We start from the raw sequence: 14,607 nt of genomic DNA, 5'->3' as shown, positions 1-14,607 counted from the left end.
CACAGTGCGTCGACAATAGACAAAAATCTGCTTTCGCGTCCATGGTATTTAGAAACTCCATAGAAGTGATCGTATTGCATAGGTAAGTAATGATTTTAATACCAATAAACAAGTATTAACTACGCCTGACCTGCAGGTGAAAAGCTTCTATCAAAATTCATTTTCCAACTGTGCTAATGTGTGCAACTGTGTGTGTGTGTGTTATTTTGATAAATTTAAACGCTACTTTATTTTAAGTTTTAAAGAATACTCGAAAAAAACTCCTTCCTGATTTTTAACAGAAATACGCGTAGATACGTGCTGTGAAAAATTATTCAATATTCATCTGACCCTACCTGCCCGTCAATTGTTAACCATTTTTCCATGTCGGCGACGACTGATTGCGAATAAATCTATTTACAGGATGTTTCTAAAAATCCATAAAAATTCTTTGAAACCTTGTAATTTCATGAACTGTTTACAGAATACAGTTACAAGGCCTAGAGAATAATAGTGTCGCGCAAAGTCCGATCGAACTAGAATAGATTCCGCAAAAACAGAATGATTCTAGTGTTTTGAAAGCGTCTTCGTGTCGCCTTCGAGACGCCACGTAATCAAAAATACAGGGTTACCGCAGTTTTACAGTACAGTTTTTCAGGGTTACCGCAATGTCGAACAAATACAACTTGTTGTCTGAAACATTTTTTCGTGTCGGCTATAATTTTCGAGTAACGGAATGTTGTCTGGGAAACGCACTGCACGATGTCACGGTTCACCGTTCTTTTCCGAACGAGTTCTGCGAGACGCGCTTATCTCTCGTGCTTTCCTCCAGTTCCTAGATCCGCAAGTTTCTAGAAAATCTGGTTGCGCAAACCAGCGCAATTGTGGCACGTGTACGGCACGCATCGACGAATGACTCGACCGAAAATTTTACGCGTATTTTCTTCTTCGGCGACCAGCTTTTCCTAATGGCAACCGGAAATGGCTCGGGATGCTGCAGGTTCGAAGCCTTTCAAGGCGACACCGCTAGAGGAATTCGATAATACCCGGAAGTATTTGGATATCTTATATCCTTTGGGACGCGGAATCAGACGCCTTCGTGGCGCAAGAGAATATTTTACTGCTCGAAAATTTATGAAATTGATTTCTTCGGGAAACAAGTATTTATAGACTGTGGACCATTGTGCAAGATAAAAATTTTCCAAGATGACTGCATAGCGTTTTTGTAACAATTTTATTAAGTCACCGGCATCGTAATCGATTACTTAAAATCGTCCGACATTTTTCTGTTCCCATTTTACAATCTCGCTATCAATTTCGAAATGTAGATTACAAGCATCATTGAAAAGATTTTTTCTGAAAAGGCTAAATTCAGTCAATGGATATTCTACTCCAATAACAGTTAATGCAATACACGCGTACCGTATACGGCATGTTTGTGCAATAAAAGAATTAAGAAACGATTACTATTGCACGATTATCGTTGTAGATTTTTATGCATTTACAGCACTTGTAAATACAAGAACTGGGGCAAGTTCGCAACGTTAACAATGTTTGCGGTATTTCCCATAAAAAGTCAGGTCTGTCACAGCAAATAAACGTACGAGCAGATACACGAACAGTATTTCATGAAACAAAAGCTTTTGCTCGTTTCATTTCCGCCAGGCGAACGTCTAACGTCTGTAAAAACGCGGATGTGCAATAAACGCCCAGCGGTATCGATACTCCATTGCTTTCGCCATCTCGCGTGCTTTTGCCTCGTTTCCGTTTCATTCAGGAAAGAAAACCCGACGTAGCTTCGGAAAGATGGGAGGGGAGTGTGATAGAAACTGGACGGTGGCGATAAAATGGCAGCGTGAGGATAAGGACGGCGTGATAGCGAGTGAAGCTCGGATTTGAAGGGGTACCACGGTAACGGCACGAAAGAATCGAAAATTTTCAATTTTTCTTAATATTTTAATCCTGGCAAGCTTGCGATCTATGTCAATTCACAGTGCCATGGTGCAAGCTCAAAATTCTCTGCGTCGATTACAAGGATCGAGAACCAAATCCGAGATCTCGTATTTTCCTTCAACACTAGAACTACCGAACCAGTCACAATGACTGGTGGATGATTTTTTCTTTCACAATTAGTGAAACTATGAGAACGTTTTCACGAAAAATTGGTAACCCATTGTACTTGGCGCTATTTTCATTCTAAAACTAAATTTTTCTTTCGTCTTAGAATATTTTCATTTTATTCATACGAAACTGATCCGATTTCCACATATAATATGTAAATGTTTAGTAATCTGTTAAATACAAATTTTGTAGTAAATACATTGTAATATTTTTTGTAATTTCTTTGAAATAATGCCACAACAATTTCTAATGGTGCTTCAGAGTCACCACTCGAGTGCAAAGGGTTAATACATCTCTTTGGAGTACATGTTACCATAAAAATCGTATGAAACCTGAGCAAATTCAATCTTGCTGTTATCATAAAGGGATCAGTCTAAGTCGCGTTCAGGGCTCGGTAGTTCTAGTGTAAATATAATTTTAATAAGCATCTAATATATTTTAAAATTCTTCTAAGCTTTCTAAGGTTTTATATTTCGCAATTTTTGCTACAAATACATAAAATCCACTGATGATCCAGCATCCAGAGACAGGCTAGTAGATCGTTTCCGAGAAAACGGCTTTCCGTCAATGGCGCGTATCTCCCGCGAATTTCATTATTTCTGAACGAAACAATCCTCGATATTTGTTTAATGCGTGTTTCGTGGAACCCCGTAGGTCGTTCCGCAAAAGATTGTTTCCGAGGCTCACGGGAAACGGAGGGAAAACTGTCCGCGGTCGCTCGCTGGCGCTCATGCTCCCGCGGAGGTATGGTTGTGCGCGTGCTCCGATGACGCAGTGGCCTTGCATGATAAAAGACACGCTGCGGGACACAGGCGAAGAGACAGATACGCGCCCGCGCACATAGAGACACGGAGGCCTTTACGGTAATTTAGCTCGATTCACTTTTTCGAGTTACGCGCGAGAGTGTCTCTCGGCGTTCGCGGGGCGAGAGACACGCGCTCCGCGATCCCGCACGAGACCTGATCCATGGATCAGTCCGGAAGCCGCCCTTCGCTTCGTTAAACAAACCGCGAAGCGTCTGATCCGACGGAAACTATTCGCGATGCTCGCATTAATTCGAAGATTCCGAAGAATCGCATTTTCCTCTCGGTGGTCGACGATCGAGGATCTAGATCCGGCAGGTGACGGCGCAGCTCCGTGGGATTCTACGACGCTCGGGGATCGTTCGAAGATGTTTTCAGTGAACGATCCTTCCCGGATATCCATGAAATACAGATAATTGGAGGGAATCGGCAGAATTAAATTCAATTCTAGTCCCATCTGCTGCTGCAGACCACGGACAGCGGAGTCGTGCGGTTTGTAATCGAGACACCGAACGCCCGTTAATACGGTTACGATTCTGCGGTTCGAATTCTAATACACCGAGGAAGAAAATTGGAGGAGCCAATTGTTTTCGTTGATTTCGATTTTATGGAAAAAATTGTTGAGCAGTGTGTCCGACAGTGGAGAATTTTCTTATTTTCCAATTGAATTAAATTTCGCTTCCTTGTCCAAAGAAAATAAGCATTTCGTTCCACGGTAGGCTGAAATACCGATCAAAAAGTGTCCGAACGATTCCTAATTGCGTCAACAATGTGCCTCGCCCTCGAAATGGAAATTCTCGGAATATATTTTTCGCAAAGATCCACCGAGCGAAAACGGTCTGCTCGGCGCGTCGATTCGAGGCGGCGGGCGGGATTATTCGAGCCTTGTCGTAACAACGTGGCCGGGGCTATTATCATGTTAAACAAAGAATCAAACGGTATTAGCGGCGGCTCAACAAGTGTCACCATAATGTATGTTCGTTGCCGTTTTACGGCGAACGAATTAGTCCTGGTGACAACGCACAAATGCTCGAAATGTACGCTCCCTGTCCCCCTGGAAATCGGCGATATATCATCGATGGCAGCCGATCGAACCGCTAACACAATAGAACGTTCGCACGCCTCCCGTCCATTGCTGAGGTCAGATGCAATTAGCATAGGCGGTGTCATCGTTTGAATATGTGCGATCGCAAACATTTTCGCTAAACGCGAGCAACAGTTGGTTCCTCCCGGCAAAATTGACTCGGACGGGAAGCTGAATTTTCGGCGGAACGGGTTTCCTCCATTTTTACGCGCGTGCCACCATTTATTGTCTTTGGACGCTTGGTGTGATTCAATCGATTTTAAGTGGCCGCTTTTAATGCGCCTCGTTGAATCTTACGTTCTCGATCGTATCAATAATTTTGCATTCTGATCAATCGCATGCATATTTTCCGGTGCATGTGCTCGCCTATCTACATATAGCTATTCAAACCTGCAGTGTCCTGGCACTTGTGATCGGAGTGCGGATTTTATGAATTTATAACAAGAATGAAAAACTAAAAACAGTCACAAGAATTTAAGAACGTCCTCGCAACACTTCCGATTGTATAAATCTATCAAAAGAAGCAATCGATCATTTATTCGACTCTTGCTCCTTAAAATTCATGCAGAAAATTTTTATTTTGCAGATCCCCGGTCTACTTATGATATTAAAAATCGTCTCGTGTATTCGGGACTCAAGCTACGTGGAAAACGAAGAAATTGCCGAAGTTAATCGCCGTATTTTGCAGATTGACGTGTACGGTAAACATATAAACATTCGTCGGCTGATAATAAGACAGCCCAATTCGCGAGATTCCTGCCGAGTTTGCATTGGGACGGGATCGTATCAGATACAGGTCGATTATTGTGCCGCTAGATTATTAGCCGCGGAGCAATTAAGGCGCGTGCACGCTCGAGATGTATAAAAACCGTCGCGATTTCTTATGAATCTCAGGTTCGCGAAACCGTTCTCCATGTCGTCCCGTAACGAACGACGTCCGAAAATAGTTAGCGAAGATATAATCAGTCCCGGGCCCCTCGAGTCACAGTTAGGCACGCGGCAAACAGGCGAGCGCGGGCGCAACAGGTGTACCAGCGAAGAAACTAATTGGCTGTCCTGTTCGTAGCAGTTCATCATGTCGTAAGTGGCCAGAAAACAGTCCCGTGTACACACAGGAGTATCTCGAGAGGCGAAGCCTTAATTTCCGAACATTCTGAAGAGCTCTTTCGTTACGTCAAACGAATTATTGATCGGCCCGATAACGTATACAGCGACCGGCAAAAGTTTCCGGCCAGACAGTCCTTCACTTTATATTCCGGAAGCGACGGAGACGCTTCTTCCAATTCTTCAGCCTTAGAAGATAATAAACCCGCGTTTCTTTATTTCGTTGTTTCCTTCGCCTGCCACGGCCGTTCAATATTAATTAACCTTTTGCACTCCGTCGGCGCCGCTCCCGACACATAATACGATTCGCCGAGCTATTTATGGCAATAATCATATTTTTATTTATATTCAAACATAGCCGAGGAGTGCGTGTAAAGTCAAAAATATTTGCGATACTTTCAGGGAATTTTAGGAAGAGAGTCTCAGATTCGTAAACTTTTGTACGTCGCTGTATTTTATTTATCAGCTACTTATCTCGAATTCGAATGGCAACCTCTGTGGTCCTGCTTGGGCCACATTCGCGAGAAATCTGATAATCTCCGGCTGATAAGAGCGCCGGTTATCGTAGGGAAATCCAGAAACTCGGCGCTTTTATTGTTTTGCTTTTCCGACAGGCGCCGTAAATAAAATTTACGAGGCTGTTGTTCGGGATGGACGCTCGGTTGCGTCACCGTGACAATAATAACCCTCTCTTTTTTCTCTCTCCCTCTCCCTCCCTTTCTCTCTCTCTCTCTCTCTCTCTGCACTTCGCTCGCAGATAAAAATATAGACGCCTTTTCATTTCGCGCGCTCGCCCGACCAATTGCAGTTCCGACATAAATCATCATCAATCGATTAACCCTCCCGTCGCGAACGCGGAACAACAATAGCGGAGTTACGGTATCGGTTCATTTATTATCCAATCCCGATTACCGATTTGAACCTATGCCGCCGCATCGAGACCGTCTCGAGCTTTTCCCGGTCGGTTGCATTGGAAACGCTGACCGTACTGCGGGTTCGCGTACGCGTGCGCCGAGTTCCATAGATCCCTGCAGCGTATGCAATGATTCACGGATTCTACAGATGCTCCTGCGTATCTGTACAAGCTCGAACAAAGACGATCTCGCTGCTGACACTTGCGCGTTCAGAAAGTGCGCGTATTCGCAAGGTTTCTCGGAATTTCTAATTAAAACCTGACGCGAGGTCGTTGTAGTTTAGGAAGCGAGCCTACAGCACGCTTTACGAGTCCATTTCAATGCCATTTGAATAATAAATTTTAATGATTTCTTTAAGGTTTGACCATTCCCCAAAAAAATGTTAAAATTACATACTTTGAGTTGTAGCAGAATTTTACAAGAGAATTTTTACTCCAAAATCCAGAAGTTACATCGAACCCAAAACATTTCATACACAATGTACAATATACAATGTGCATTTACACATATCACAGTGAAATAATCAACAACTCGTTAAACAGAAACGAGCTTGGTGACGTTAAAATTGCTTCGAATTATGGTAATTTCTAACAACGTCACAGTTTCCAGAGATCCGACGGTTGAAATGTGAAGGAAAATCGTTTGCATCAAAAATTTATCTTTCTCGGATTGTTGAAACCGCCAATTTAAAAGCGTCTGGTTACAGGACTCGGCGACCGCAGCGCTTCTGCGGTGATCATTACGCATTCATAGGATTCGCAAGTTTGCAAAATACGGGGAAACATTTCCATTGGCAGACGCTAACGACATTTCTACTTTACGATCGTCGCGAGAAATATCCTGACCGAGTGAAATATTCCATGGAAAGGATAATTTGCATGCGGAGGTCCCCGATCTGGCAATTAAACATCCGAGCGTTTGTTTTCTCGGTTCGTCAATCTGAAAAGGTCGCGTTCGACCTTGGAATTTTGGAGCTCGTCGCGCGTGTAACGGGGACGCAGGTGGCTCGCGATCGAACTGTTCTAATTATCGTAGTCCGATGGCTATCGTGCGGCGATAATACGTAATAAGCTGGCATCATTAGGCTGAAGTGTTTGTACTCTCGACGGGTGCGCTTTTTAATTGAATCGCGAACACTGAGGGAGCCCGGGTAATTCGGCGGGTGCCGCGTGGACAATGTAGATACGCGGCGTTGCCATCGTCACGCCCCCACGTTCGTTATCTCTTCGATACAGAGAGAGAGAGAGAGAGAGAGAGAGAGAGAGAGAAAGAGAAGAGGACCGATGCTCCCGGTTCGCCGAGCGAAAAATTTCGCTCCAGATAAATGCGCGACAAAATACATTTATTAATAACCGACGGTAGGAGATATTCGGCGTCTGACCGATTCGCCGTTAAAAATACCCGAAGACGGATCGTCGGTCGCTGATTAAATTACTATAGCGGTTCGGCGCGGAGACGCGTCGACATGATTTATTGTGCTCGGAGCGAACGCGGGGCGTTTTCTCGCGGAACGAGAGCAGGAAGGTATGCGGGCGCTGATAAGCAATTCGTTCGCGCGATAAAACTGAACGACTTTGCGCGACTGGTTTCTTGAAACGATCACAAGGAATTGATCGTGATCTTGGAGCGAAAAGCTCCGGGAAAGAGAACGGAAATTGCCGCCGCGGCGACAGCCGAAGGAGCTTCGCCGAGGGCGAGCTTAATTGCGATGTTGTCGTGTGGTTCTACGGCCTCTTCTTCATTAATTCAATTGTCCGTTATCAGCCGGAATGCCGGCGGTGCGGCGTTTGTCCGGTTGCCGAGCTCGAAATACAACTGGAATCGACTCTGGCCTACTAAAACCGCGAACCTGCCGGTCGCAGAACGTTGCAAAAAATGAATCAGGAGTGGAACTCGGGGGTCCCAGGTCCGCAGCGTGTGGATCCAATTCCTCCAATCGTGCGTCGCGAAAGGAGATGGCGAAGGAGGGGAAAAGTTTGCGAGATGAGCATCGATGGTACAGCAGGCGGCCGGAGCATCGAAACCGTCGCGATCCCGATTTCTCTACGATACGCGTGCGACGTAATGAAAACCGAGGGAAAAGAGAAACTCACCTGTAGGCGAGGGACATGCACTGGAACAGCTTGTTCAAGGACGTCTCGATGCTGAGCTGCTGAGGACTCTTCTTGCTGTAGAAGGTGCTGGCGAACTTCTCGTGGAGGAAGCCGAGCGGCGTGATGATCGCCATCTTGGCGGCTTCCTCGTCAGGTACGGGTACAGCGAGCTCGTCCTCGTCGTCCTGGGCCTCCGCCTCGAAGTCCGAGACCATGAAGTGTCCAGAGTGTATCGCCTCTCTGGAGTCCCTCCCGGCCTCCTTCTTCCCGGCGCCAGGACGATGAAAACTCTGGCTCGGCGTCGTCATCGTCAATGGTTTTCTGTACATCAGTTCGGCCTGCATCCCTCCGTGGCGGCACTCTGCGGAGCACAGTCACTTCGGAACGTGTTCGCGAAAACAATACCTGTTCGCGGCTTTATAAACCGTTCGTTTGCTTTTCAGTCGTCTTTCTCGATCGTCCGCGAGCGTACTCGAGGAAACCCACCGTTCTAGAGTCAATTATGCGCTCATAACAATCGGTATTCCGCGCACACAACTAATGTTTTCATCCGCAAAAGCGTGGGACTTGGACCTCTAGATCTTCAACAGATTTCGGACGAACTAAACAGAGTCCGGAGGATCTAAGTTCAAACATTGAGCGAAAATGAACAGCTTTCTTTTAGCGAGTGTTCGCAATTGTTTCGCAAACTTCAAAACGGCTTTCCAGCCAGCATTTTGTATAAAATTGTAGACGATGGGACCGTGAACGTGCCAGCGAACGATTGAATCGCTAGCTTCCGCTTCCGCTTAACCGTTTCGACTAAAATTCTACTCGACGCAGCAACGAGCCGGGCATAACAAGCAGGACGGTTTTACGGTACGATTGTCTGGTACAGCAGTATGCTAGCAGCAGAGGAGATACGACAGAGAAATCGCGCTACTATTCCGCGACAAGCAAAACGATCGTTCCCGGCTTATTGACTACTCTCGTGCTCTTTGTTTTCCGCGCGAATAGCTCCGCTCGATCGCGGAGGCAACGAGATGGAAACCGACGCCGATTACGCGCGATGGGCTTTCCCCAGGTATCAACGATCCAGAAAGCGAGCTTGAAATTCACGTGCCCGGGCCGGGGGCTGGGCCGCGAACGCGGAACGAGGTCGCTTACGCGGAATTCAGCGGTATTGGTCGACCTCGTTTCGCGAAATCGCTAGCTGCAAAGTCTACGCTCGGTTCCGATAGAACGAGTCCTTTCCGCCAGACACAACAAACCGTCTTTATCGAGTCGTCCGATAACGGTCGAACACTCTGCTCGGAGTGCTCCTATCAAGCCGCTCGTTAACCCCCGCAATAATTGCGGCGTGCCTGCAGCACACGATGCCGGACACGCGTGGACCGATTCCACCCTTGCTTATGCAACCGGGTCAAATTTTTCGATTTCTATCGCTCCGATCTGCCTTGCGCCCCGGGAGCCATTAATCTTGCAAGAGATACCATGACCCGATAGGTCGACTCCCCGTTTCTCAGAAATATAGAACAAGGTGCCCAAATCTCGTCTACCGATCGATCCTCGTTGATCTTTATCGGGATTACTCGGATCCGGTATCAATATTTTATTTTCGATCTCGATTCGGCTAATCGCCTGAGCCCGATTTGTACCCGAGAGCCATATACAGATACAGAATGAACAAAATAGAACAATTATTCGAGTCCGAACGCGCCGTTTCGCTGCGCTCGCCAATTTCTGCGACTCCGCGAAGAGATTCGTAAGGAGATGCGCTTCCGGTGCAGGCCGGCTGATACGCGCAATTAATAACGTATAAACAAGCTCGACGGCCGGTTGAACGACCACGGATCGTTGAAATCGCGTCGGAGCTGCGGCCCGGTTTCCATGAAAGTACAGTCAACACGGCAGAATTCAGAATGGTCAGTGACTTCGAGCCGCGGACCCGCTCGCCTAAAATTAACCGCGGTGCGCATTTCGCGATCAACCTCGCGGCGACAGCGCGTCGCATGTTCCCACGAAACGCATGATAATCGCCGCGATTCCGCACGGTTGTCTTTGAATTTCATGAGTCCCACGCGTGCGCTCTTCGAAAACAAGACCTGATGAATATTAGAAAGTCTATAAGGCGGGTTTCCGATGGCGGAATTAGTTAACGCGGTCGGGACACGTGTGGGCTCGATAAGCAACTACGAAAAATAGGTTTCGCGTTCAATTAACGTCCTGAGACTCCTCTAACAGGTCAGAGGATGGTCTAATTCCTGTCTTCCAACGAACTAGTGTCGACCCGGACGTAGCTCTACAACAGTATAATACTAAACAATAATAATACAATTTTTGTATCTGTGTTATTACAATTTTATGTATATTTAGCGTAGGAGTGTAAAATATATTAAAATATAAAATTAAAAAAAAAATAGCTGCTAAGTAGATGAATATTACAGGTCCAAAGCATATTCCCTAAGAATTCCAAGAGATGATTTTGATCCAATATTTTGAATATCAATGCCACTATTACAGTGCCCAGTATAGTTACCCAACCTTCTGCAACCCACAGCCCTCGTTTCCAAAATTTCTCTCCGGAGGAATTATCTCTATTTTCAAAATTGGAGTTGTAATTTTTAAGTGCTGACGAGATAGGTCGAAAATAAAGTAGCCAGTTGGGAAATTGCGGCGCGATGTAGCAAACGGGTTTTTCCAGCGTATCCTTTCCGCGAAAAACAGCCAGCTACGTCATAAACCAATCGAAGATAGAATGGAATGATTTGTACTAGTGGGTTACGAGGTAAATGCAACTTTCCGCGTACTTTCGATCCCGTGGTCGCAATCGATCGTGGCTTTTTGCGAAATTATTAGTATCGTATAAATCGAACCCGCTCAAGGACCTTCGAAAGGCTCGTACGAAAGGTGCGAGCAGTGTCGGACGGATTTAATACGCGGCACATGTTGCACGCATCTAATAAGAGCGCGTGCTGCGAACTTTCGCCGAGGCGCATGTTACGAAAACGCGTGTAACGGAAACCGAAGTCCACTCTAATGGGCATCGAACAGCCGGTATCATAAATCACAGGTTAATCCATTACAACCGGTTTTCGGGGATACGAGATTTTCACCGTATTATCGAACAGCTGACAATACTTCTTTCTCTTTCTCGCGTTTATCGTGCTCGATACGACCGCCCCGCGAGAAGCTTCGAATATACTAATTTTTATTATTATATAGTATTACCGAATAATTCAATTAGCTCGATTGCCCCGTATCGAACGCAACGCGAAACAGTCAACAATCGTTAAAGTTATCGTCGGCCAATAATTACCAGCGCGGGAAAGATATTTCGCTGTTCAATAGCGCAATTGTGAATCTAAAAATAAAAGAAACGAATCTGCTTGGTTAACAAATTAATTCTGTACGCGAGCGCCGCTTTGTTTGTTTTTTCAGTTCTTTTTTTTTTCTCAACGTTACATGTGTACTCTTATCCAAACGGATTTTCTCTGCAACAATTCCATTCAATGAACGCTTTTAATATTCCATGACATTGTTATCTCGAAAGTGTAATGCCCTTTCGCCCCGGTGTCACATGGGGTATCGGCGAGAGGTTAACCGCCTTATCCACTCCGGCCCGTCCAAGGTTTTTTCCTTTCCTCGTGGTTCGAAAACTTCTGATACGTTCGCGCAAGGAAACGCGCCGCCGCGCCGCGTCGTTTCGAGATTTTCTTCCGGTGGGACACGCGGTACTCCATCGATAAGTTCGGCTCTATCGATAAATTCGATAGGACGGGATTTATTTCGTGATCGCGCAAGAAAATAACGGGTCGCGTTCGTTCATGACGTAATCGTGAAACGCCGCGCGCGTACACGTTCCATAGTAATCTTCGTTTCCTCGTAACGATACTTGTATTTCTATGGAACGCGCGCCTCGACCCTGCACAAAAGAGAGACATTAGTTGTTCCTCCTTCCTCCTCGTCTAATCTTGATCTTGATCTACAACGGCCGGGCGAGAGACAGCCTATAGTGTACAATATAACGTGTACCGGGCCGTTCTCTATTCCATTTCAGGAGGACACCGAGAGAACCCTTTCGGATGGGCGCACCTCGGTCTATTATGCAACCGTCGAACGTATTTAGGCGCTGGTCGGCGCACAAACAAAAACATTCTGCTTCGCCCACACGTGCGCGTGTCCGCGAGAAACGTGTTTTTTAGCCGTGGAAAATATGGCCGCCCCGATTACATCGCGATAACATCGACACATTTAAACAGCCACGCGGAATAATGAAATTAGAAAAGTTTCCACGGGACACGATAACGAAATATCTGGTCATTATTTGCCGTCGACGCGAAAATCTTTTTCGATCGGCTACGGAACGATACGGAACAAGACGATCGTGGTCGGCGGGCGCGTTTGGTTGCGCGCCGAGACAACTGGCATTTTCGGTTTAATCTCGGGGGAAAATATGCGCGGAACGATGCAGCGATTCGAAGCGACACAATGCATTTGGCAATGATGCACGCATGGCACCTGTCACCGCGGAGAGCACGGTCTAAACTCGACCGAGTTGCTTCCGTACTGGCTAAGGTTACGTTTTGTCTTTCCCTCCTCTTTGTTGCTCATTGGTTTTTCTCGCTTTAGAAATCGAGCCTAACCGACCAGAGTCGCAGCAACGTGTTCTGTCGCAATGTTTTTGTTCCAGCGTTGAAAACTCGGGGAAAATCCCGACCGCGTTTAAAGACCGCGTTGGAACGAAGAGACTCGATTGGTTCGTTCGGACGATCGAAAATATTAAGAAAAGATTTCGTGGACGATCGAGAAAGCGATCTGGGGAATCGCTCGATATGGCCAGATACGTTTTATTCGGTGGTGTTGCATTCACGCGTGTGTGTACGCGTAACACGGCACTTCTCTCTAGACTCGCACAGTTCTCCTCCTCGAGTTTGCTCTCTATCTGGCACTCACCTCTCTTTCTCACTGCGTGTCACCACTCGTTGTCGATACCGTACACACCGTTGCTACTTCGACGGCAATTTTAACGATCCCTTCGGACTGATATATTCCCTGAATCCCGACCAATATCGTCACACTCACGCTCGCCGTCAGGCTGGGCCGCGCGGCGCCGCGCCCGGACGAGGCCCGTACGCGTTATTAGACAGCATACGCTCGCTCATACTGGCAGCGACGCCATTTGCACGAATCCGCGTCTACGACGGACGACGGCTGATTCTCTGGCGCACAGCTGACAAGGGGCGCGCTTACTACCGACCAATTACAAAACGCCGTCGAACGTGGCGCCGTCTGCTAGACGATCCATAAATACAACCACTTTTCGATCCTTGTTTCCGCCTTTTTTCAAATTCCCCCGCTTCCTTCTTCCCACCATGTCGAATCTCCATTTACTTTTCGCCTAGCGATAAGATCAAATTCAATATCACAGATGATACATATTACGTTGTTGCACATGCGATGTCTAACGTTGGAATGCAAATGTTACAAGGCGTCTTGATCGAGAAATACTGTCACTGTCTACAGGCTTATTAACCCTCATTCGTCCCTAATGTCAATTTGACTTATTTTGTCACGTAAAGGTTGACGCTATTCTGCCGTTTGTAGACGAATCGATCTGTAACTTTGAGATTTTTATTTTTTTAACGTGAAGTATACGCAGGGTACTTCAAACAGGCTTCAATGATGGAAAAAGAATTGTGTCAGACGAAACTTTCTTGGTTTCGAGGATGGCATAATCTCATGTTAACACATTCGCGACCGGCAAATTTTTTCCGTTTCTAATACTGAGTACCGGCGAAAATAATGAAATTCTGACGCTGGTTGCCGCAAACTTGTATCGCTAAAGCAAGGATTAATTAATTTATTAAATTAATTAATAAGTTAAATTTCAATCCAATCCCATTAATGCGCCTAAGGTTGCCGCATTCCGAAACAAAAATTGCAAGACGTGAATTCACGTCATTCACGTCAATTCACGTCACATCAGGAATAGAATTTATAATGACGTGAATTTACGTCAGCGACAATTAGGAATAGAATTTACATTTGCGGTCGCGAATGTGTTAATAGTTTTTTCGTAGGTAAAAAGATTCGATCGGTTGCCCGAAATAAAATATTTTCCATCGCAGTTGATCTTCAACGATCTTCAGCGACCTTGACTCGCAGGTCACTGTACGCGTCTTAACACGCCCTATCAGATAGTACATAGAAAAATATATCGTTCCATTTGAAAAAACGCCGTTGATCTTCATATGTCCTTTACGCGTCCACCTAAGAAAAAAAAGTGTTAACCTGACATTATGTCACCCTCGAAACCAAGGAAGTTTAATTCGAGTACCAGAATGAGAAATCTGGTACCGATGCGAGCAACGTATTGTCTAAAAATTTATTACTTTATTCTCAATAAAATAATTAGCAAAGTTAATCGTTTCGTTTCATTTGATGAAATAAAGATTGAAAAAAAGCAAGTTCTATCGTAAAACAATCTACATTACGTATTATTCCTTTTTGAAATACAAAATAAATTG

General features: G+C 45.7%; 1 protein-coding gene across 6 annotated transcripts in view; it reads right to left on the bottom strand.

The window, feature by feature from the left end:
* Nucleotides 1-13,350, bottom strand: part of Mondo (MLX interacting protein mondo) — a 28,850-nt gene extending 15,500 nt beyond the window's left edge. For 3 of the 6 annotated variants that reach the window (XM_076798358.1, XM_076798360.1, XM_076798362.1), the window contains exons 1-2: nt 13,034-13,350; nt 8,099-8,459 (exon numbers count right to left, since the gene is read on the bottom strand). In XM_076798358.1, the coding sequence (XP_076654473.1) occupies nt 8,099-8,442 (344 nt within the window). In that variant the 5' untranslated portion in view covers nt 8,443-8,459; nt 13,034-13,350. The remainder of the gene's footprint in view (nt 1-8,098; nt 8,460-13,033) is intronic. The other 3 variants (XM_076798359.1, XM_076798361.1, XM_076798365.1) reach the window with 2 other exon arrangements.
* Nucleotides 13,351-14,607: the final 1,257 nt, after the last annotated feature.

The sequence above is a fragment of the Halictus rubicundus genome, chromosome 12 (assembly GCF_050948215.1).
Source record: "Halictus rubicundus isolate RS-2024b chromosome 12, iyHalRubi1_principal, whole genome shotgun sequence".
In the NCBI taxonomy this organism is placed as follows: domain Eukaryota; kingdom Metazoa; phylum Arthropoda; class Insecta; order Hymenoptera; family Halictidae; genus Halictus; species Halictus rubicundus.
The sequence above is the reverse complement of the archived record's forward strand: the minus strand, read 5'-3'. Positions and strand labels throughout refer to the sequence as shown.